This window comes from Mytilus galloprovincialis, chromosome 2, assembly GCF_965363235.1.
Source record: "Mytilus galloprovincialis chromosome 2, xbMytGall1.hap1.1, whole genome shotgun sequence".
Classification (NCBI taxonomy): Eukaryota; Metazoa; Mollusca; class Bivalvia; order Mytilida; family Mytilidae; genus Mytilus; species Mytilus galloprovincialis.
In genome coordinates this window covers 94,847,570-94,855,812 of record NC_134839.1, presented here as the reverse complement: position 1 = coordinate 94,855,812, position 8,243 = coordinate 94,847,570, and the positions used below count along the sequence as shown (strand labels likewise).

Here is an 8,243-nt window from a genome sequence, read left to right as displayed (position 1 = left end):
GATAACGTAGTTAAAATTCACAAAATTAATGGGAGACACTTTATAATTCAACATTAACACATTTTTAATTTTTGTTCATTTATATGTTTTGGGGTTTAGTGTTACGTCCATTTACACCGAACTAGTACACACTTAGTTCAGGGGCCAGCTGAAGCCCACCTCCATTGGGGGATTTTATTGTAGTCGTTGAAGACCCATTCGTGGCCTTCGCCGGGTTGATTTCTGCCCTTTTGTCGGGTTGTTGTCTCTTTGACACATTCCCCATTTCCGTTCTTATTTTTTTTAATGGTTTAAGATGTGTTGTAACTCATTAACATATATAATTAATTCAAGAATTAGAGGTATATTATGTTTATCAACCAAAATGAGACAGACTTAACTGCTCAGTGTATGTCAAGTTTAATTCAAGAGTTAGTAAGCACTAATCAGTAACTAGATAATATACCGGTATAGTAACGATCAGCTATGTTTATGAAATAAATGAAATGCCTGACTTATTTTCGATACATGATTTTGCTGCAGTCAGCAGCTACTATTAGTATAAATGGCAATACTATTAAAATGATAGCAGACACTCCAATTCCTGTGGAAGATGTCCGTTTGTCGTTGTTTATTGATATAAGGGAGCGTATTGCAGCAGATGTACTGTTCTTTTGGATTTTTATACTATCGCGTAATTTCTGCAGTTCCTGTTTGAGTTCCTCTTTAAGATGTTCTTTTGTAAGATGTTTTCCTTTGAATTGGCTTATATTAGCGCAAGAACACAGACATCTTTTAGATGGGTTCCATTGACTGGTTGTCACGATATTTGATGTTACAGATTGTATAGTTGAAAATACGGACGATCGACCGGTTGTCACGAGATTTGATATAATTGGTTGTATGGTTGAAAATACAGACGATCGACTGGTTGTTACAAGATTCGAAGAAACGGGTTGTATAGTTGGTAATACAGACGATTGACTGGTTGTCATGTGATTTGATGTAACCGGTTGTATAGCCGAAAATACAGTAGGTCGACTGGTTGTCACGTGCTTTGATGTAACCGGTTGTATAGCCGAAAATACAGAAGGTAGACTGGTTGTCACGTGCTTTGGTGTAATTGGTTGAATGGTTGAAAATACAGACGATCGACTGGTTGTTACGAGATTTGATGTAACGGGTTGTATAGTTGGAGGAAATAAAGTCAATTGACTGGTTCTCACGTGATTTGATGTAATTGGTTGTATAGTTGTTAATACCGAGAATTGACTGGATGCCACAGGCTTGGTGGACTGTTTTGTTGAAGGTCTGACATGTTGTGATGTAGCAGGGATAGGAATATCTAAAAAAAAAATCTTATAACTTTTAAAGATGTGTAATTGACATACGCTAGATGTCCAAATCAAAACTTTTAAAAAGACTTATCATGTAATGTTAATGAAAGCAGCATAATTCTACAGACAAAGAGTCAAATTTCTATATCGTAATGTTAATTGGACCGACAAAAAAAATATTTTTAAGAATTTATATTATATCAGAAGTATATATGCAAAACTACCAATTGGAACAGAAATTTGAATTTGAGATAACAGAGATTTTATGATAAAACGGTTTTTCATAAAGAGTCAACTTTTTTTTAAAGTCAAAACTGACTATTTGGTGACATTGATAAAAAGAGTAAGTAAACTTTATCTTAGGGATGACCATTTGATTTTCTGGGGAGATGGCCTGGTAAGACCCGAAAAATAAACAATCCTGTCCAAGACGAATAAAAACGAATATTTTGCATCACATAATACAGATTATATATGTGTATAAAATCGAAAAAAAAGTCTACCGAGTACGTCCACGTAAACTTTGCACGTCCCCTATCGATAATCAAATGGTCATCCCCTTCATATAAATGTGCTATTTCTACTTACTAAAAGGAATGCCTACGGCTGCCAACGAATCATTAAAACTTTGTCGAGGCGAACCTAATCCACCACAGCCTCCCATGTGCATTAAAAACGGGAAATAATAATAACCAGGCATGTAATGAGTTTTTTGTAATTTAACAGATGTGTCTTTCCAACCTGTTGTGAAATTATTTTGCATACAACCAGGGTATGGATCACTGTGTAAGTTAAAATAAAAAGCAAAATAACTATTTGGTTTACGGTCACAATTTTGAAATGCAAAATCCTTGCCATTGGCCCTGTAACCTTGTGTGTTGTTATTTCTAGCCATAGAAACGGGCAAAAGTCCAAGATAGATAAAATGAACGTTAGAACCAACTCTCTTCGGTTGATTATAACCAGGATAGCTGTCATAAAAATATCCAAGAGATTGATTTTTGTAACTCGACAATTGTTCCAACCTGGTTTCCCATTGCGATCCATCAATATTTAGGAGTCGCAGTAATGCAAACGATCCGTTCGGATTCAATCTACTCATATCAATACCGGGGAAATTTGCTGTATTCCGAATAAACGTGTAGCCATTTTCTTTACCAAAAGCGCAGTAGGCTTTGAAAGTGTCTTGTCTGTCATTTTTTAAAAAGTAAGTTCCATTTGTAGGGTGGCCATGACTTTTTTGTGTTAAATACACATCTAAGCAAGAGTCTACAAAACAAAAGTTATATATTTTATACAAATGACTAAAATTCTACCGGTTGGGTGTTGTATCATATTCCTTATAGTATCATATTTCCCTTTCATCACTCTTTCGGGGTCTATATATGTACTTTGAGGGTAAATTATTGCACTTTACTATACAGAAAATATACAGAAAGGGAATACATATGTCATTTCTTAAATATTTCTGAAGTCTTAAAAACATCAAATTCTGTGAAAAGGAAAAAAGTTACTGATTTTTTTTTCAAACATTCTCAACTATTAACATTTTATCAAATTTGTAAAAACTGAATTCGCTTTATTCGTATAACACAAACACAAGAAAAGAAAAAAATACTCTGTTCAGTTTCTTAATCCATTTTCTAATCACCAACTTGAACTTAAGGTTGTCCTGCGAGAGAACGTTCTGTGCTGGTGATTCGGTTCTGACGGGTGCTAGTGGGTCCTGATTATGTGCTGGTGGGTTTGTTTACATTGTATCAGAACGGCAATAAAACAACCGTTTTGTTGCTTACTTTTTCTCTGATACGTCAGAAGTACAATGTAAAGAATATAACAATTTTTTTATTGCATAATTCGTGCAAATTCGCCAAACGAAATTGTCCTGACGATGTGCTGGTGATTAAGAAAACGGTCCTGGTTCTGTGCCTATATATTTCAGTTAAAAGTGGCAAATATTCAAGATCATTGACTGTTAATTGTTATTGACTAATTAGCTGTTATCTGTTTTCTTGAAATTGACACTGTTGTGAATCTGCTTTAAATACTATCATTTTGAAAAAAAATACCGATTTAAGATGAATTAAACGCTGTTATCGATTATCAATATTTTAAATTAACTGTAATCTTATTTATTGACCCGTCAAAGGAGCCACTCTTGTCTCCTTATAAAATATGTTTACGATTTTGGGATTATGATCCTTTTGCATGATCACCAAAATACGGTGTAAAATATACAATACCTATATAAAAAGATGATGTGGTTTGTTTGTCAATGGACAAATAAGGAAGTATATGTTAACAACCATACGTCATCCAGGGCCGTAACTAGCCTCTTATAATATTGAGGCAAAATATATTCGCCGAGCGTAGCGAGGTGAAAAAAAATTTGCGTGGGGTCTCCGGGCCGCTCAAGGCCCCCAGAAGCTCTGAGAAAAATAACGCAAGATCGTGCATTCTGAGCGTTTCCCGGACTCTTACTTACATTGATACGCAATTAATTTTAAGCTATTTCTTTTGACAATATTCTTGTCTCAAAGCAAAAACTCATTGTAATTTAAGACTTTTAGGTTTTACGGGGACAACATTAAAAGTAGACCGATATGTAGAATAAAGCAAAAACCGAAATTCTCATAATCATTATGTCTGTCTGTTCTTGTCTTGTCTTGTATTGTGCTTAATTCAGACTTTGGTGATTTTTTTATGGCTAGATTGAAATAGAGTGACAGTGCAGTATTATATTTTAAGTACTAGTACTGCTTAAGTCGACACTAAGGACCATCTTGACCTTGTTTTATGTTATTAATGATTCTTTTATTGTTGAAGACCCTCCATCATCTATCAAGATGAAGAATAGGGGCAAAAAACTTTGGCCATTGATCATTTGTATTTTTTCTATGCATTGACTTCGTGTGAGATAAGGTCCTGTGCACGTTTACTCCATATTCTTTTTTTCTGTTTAAGAGTCTAAACACGACTTCATGCAAGTTTAATCCTTCAATGTAAAAGGTCATATAGCAATAAATTGACTTTTTTTAAAGATGATTTGATACCGGGAATTTTGTGGTCTTACTTTAATTTAAACCATGTCAGCTATCTAGTTTCATCTACAAAAAAAGAGCCAGTTTTGTATTCTTTGATATCAAGTTCAATTCTCCATGCAGAAACGACATTTTTTTTATGTCCAGTAGCATCGTATATTCTTAAAATAGTTTCTCGTACAATGTCTGGACATCGGTGGACATGCATCATGGCAAAACCACAGTTTACGAATGAAAATCAACACTCTGCAGACTATAGTTATAAAGTAGGACAATAAATGAACAAAAGACAAACCCTGGACACAGAAGTACAAACAATAGACCATCAACTCTGAAAACTAAAAGTAAAATAGAAACATGGATCTCGAAAAACATGCACGGGAGACAACAGAGAGACTTGCAAGACACTTCGTGAAAATAATTCAGGTTGATATGAAGACAATCCTGTTTCAGTTTTTTTTTTTTTGAAAATTTCCAACATGAGGCATTTGCCTCATTTGCCTCAATGTAGTTACGGCCCTGTCATCGTACGACATACAACAATGACCCAAAAACATACATATAGAACAAAGGACTTTTTTCTAATACAATTTAGAATGGAAACGGGGATGTGTCAGAGACAACAACCTGACCAAAGAGCAGACAACAGTCGAATGCAACCAATGAGGTTTCAACACAGCGAAAAAATACCGCATCCAGAGGCGGGCTTTAGCCGACACTTAAACAAAATGTAATCTATTTAAATGAAAATGGACGCCACACTTAACTTCATGACATATAAAAGAACTAAATTGATAATAAAAAAAACCACAAGAGACTTACAAAGGCAAGAGACTCTTTGACATTAGCCAGGCGCAAAAATGCGTCGGGATTAAACATGGTTTGTAAGAATCAGCAACAAACAAAGTTGATCAAGGCAACAATCAGGTGAGCCTGGATACTTCTTACCTATATATAATATAGATGAGTTTGGATAATAAATTCAGTGTAACCTAAGAATCCTGAATATTGTGTCTCTGACAAATTTATACGAAACTGTAGATACTTTTGTTTTTATACATCAAATAATCAAATGCAACTCAGCTTTGTTTCTGCACGTTAGAATCATGTCTCTTCAATAGCTAAAATCAGATTTCTTTATGAAAAATTTAGTACTGACTAAAAGGATAACAATATTGCTTTGGGGGCGGGGGGCAAAGGAAGAGAAAGTCGCAGTGAAAGTTTTAAACTTGGAATAGTTTTGAAATTCTAAAATTGTTGATAACTAATAATTTGATGCAGTTGTTCAAGAGCGATTTTATATTACTGCAGATGATAATGTTACCATAAAAACATTTTCCAAGAGTAGAAGGGAGTTTCCAGTAAGATTTAAAAGTATTTTAAAGAAAACGGTATCTAATAGCTATAAGCAGCACTTGCTGTATCTTAATGATTGTTTCGACATAACATTTTTGTCTGAACGGTTGTTAGGTTTGTTTTTTTTTCGAAAGTTCGATGGAACACTACAAACATTATTTTATGGAAGGACAGACTAGAATTTGTCAGAAAAAGAAGACGAAATAACCTAGATAACACTCACAGAAATAAGATTTTTTTCAGCTTTGCCTTTTATAATTCCTCAAAAAAGTTGAATTTTCGATAAAGAATTAAGGGGGAGGGAGAGTACGATGTGTCCTTCTTTTCTATATTTAAATATAATTCATGAATAAAAATAAAATATGCCTTAATTTTAAATGAACTAAGTGAAAATGAGTAAACGGGAAAAAACAGACTAAGAAATACACTTTTATTTAAATATTGGTAACATCACTAAGCTTTTTGTGTGTCAAACACACCTTCTCTGTAGTAATGACTCGTTACTTTCACTTTACCCATTTATTTAATTTTTTGATACTGTGAATTCTTAGTATTATATATTTTATCAACATGTAGCTTTATTTATGTATAAAAAAAATAATAGAAACCAAAGCCAGATACAACAAAAATTTCTTTTTTAATTTTTGCGTTTTCAGGAAAAAACAATCAAATCAAACACGCCTTGAAAGTAAAATGCGTACTAGACTGTCTCTGTACGATAAGATAATTGCCAATTTAGACCCCCTTTCCCCCAAAAAAATGTTGATGGGAAAAGGTGGAGGGGGGTTCAGAGATGCAAATTAAAATCAATATTTTACCTTTTCGTGAATGTTTTTTTTTTTCAGTTGAATTTTATACTAGAAGTATTTTTTAAGTACTCAAATGAGAAAATTCAGAGGATTCCGAAAATCTGACAAAAATCCTAAAACATTACAAGCGAACATCCTTAATTTCGCAAAATTTCAAGTAAAACTTACCAAGTAAAATCATTCAAAAGTCAAATGTATATCTTCCTTGTACTTTACAGAAAGTTCTATCTTGCACTTTTCAGAAAATTCAGATCAGATAATGAAACTTAGTCCAGCAACATTTAGAGGAAGCAAAAATATAAAATTTAGAACCACAAATTTTCTATTCAGCACAAACACTCTTGTTTGTTACAACGAATCATTTTAAATGCAAAAATACCAGTTGCAGCCTATGGTTTGTTTATTCATATATGTATATATTAATATAATTATGAAAGACAACAGGGTCATCTGGAGGTGAGGTCCATGTCATCTGAAATAAATACTAAGCATAGACTTAGAAATCGACAGATAACCATGAAATTAAAAAAAATCTCTCGTGTATCAGAATTTTTGCAGTTTTGTTTTTCCTAAACAAATTGACACACACAACGAATATTGTATTGATGATTTTTATTAACTTAGGTTCAATACATTGGTTATACCGGTTACTAGGATAATAATCCTCTCACGTATGAATTGGGTAAAATATTTCAGACAAGTGTTTGACTATCCATGATACACAGCATAACTTATTCATATAAAAATAATCTAATAAAATATAAAATCTGAATCTGACATTGCCCTGAGTTTACTCATTAGGTGTTTTTTTACATCATATTTAAATTTTATTTTTTATTTTACATGAATCCTTTTTTTATAAAATCTGGCAAAGCATTCCAGCTTTTAATACCACTAAAACAGAAAGAAGAAGATTCTACACCTTTTACATATGGAACATAAAAAATGTAAGCAGTTGTTCTAATATTCCTATTCGAGGAAGTTCTTGTAAAATCATCTTTTAAATATTTCGGACATTTGTTGTGAAAAACATTAAATACATGATTCAGACGAAATTGTTTCACTCTGTTACACATATTCAATAACCCCAATTCCTAAAATTCTTTTACAGTGATTCATTTTCTCTGAGGAAGATACAGTATAAACCGTACAATTTTATTTTGAATAACCTGAAGCTTGTCACTAATTTTCTTGGATAAGCCTTCATACCAACAAGCACATGCATACTCAAGATGGCATTGTATTAATGCAGTTCACAATGTTTATCTAGATTGTTGAGACAAACATTCTTTATATATATCTTTACAAAAATTGTAATCTCTTATTATCCTTCTTTATAATATTATCAACAACTTGTTCACCAGATAAAAATTTGTCCAAAATGATACCTAAATATTTCACATTTGATTTACTCTCAATGTTAATATCATCACATTCAATAGAAAACTCATTTTCATTAACATTCTTAAGTTTTTTCTTTGGTCCAAATAAAATGCTTTCAGTCTTTCCTAAATGTAGAGACAGTTTATTATCAACAAGCCAATCTTGACATGATTTCAACATAAGTGATAGTTTTCTAGAAATTATTTTTGGATCTGAATGTGAAAAAAGAATAGCTGTATCATCAGCATATGATAAAACCTTACAATCAGTATCAATAAAATTGAGAATGGAAACTTGTAAATCCTTCACATATATTAAAAATAAAAGCGGTCCAATAT

General features: G+C 32.6%; 1 protein-coding gene across 1 annotated transcript; it reads right to left on the bottom strand.

Moving 5' to 3' along the window:
- Nucleotides 1-450: 450 nt before the first annotated feature.
- On the bottom strand, nucleotides 451-2,573 carry LOC143062460 (uncharacterized). The gene is made up of 2 exons (XM_076234153.1): nucleotides 1,905-2,573; nucleotides 451-1,324 (listed from the first exon to the last, which is right to left on the bottom strand). The coding sequence occupies exons 1-2, from the start codon at nucleotides 2,416-2,418 to the stop codon at nucleotides 495-497; spliced, it is 1,344 nt and encodes a 447-aa protein (XP_076090268.1). The 5' UTR covers nucleotides 2,419-2,573; the 3' UTR covers nucleotides 451-494.
- Nucleotides 2,574-8,243: the final 5,670 nt, after the last annotated feature.

What these genes read in the sequence shown, in the direction of transcription:
- LOC143062460 (XM_076234153.1), bottom strand. Translation starts at nt 2,418, where the DNA reads ATGAGTAGATTGAATCCGAACGGATCGTTTGCATTACTGCGACTCCTA. An exon ending in AGCCGTAGGCATTCCTTTTA is followed by an intron (nt 1,325 to 1,904) that starts GTAAGTAGAAAT and finishes TTTTTTTTTTAG; the next exon opens with ATATTCCTATCCCTGCTACA.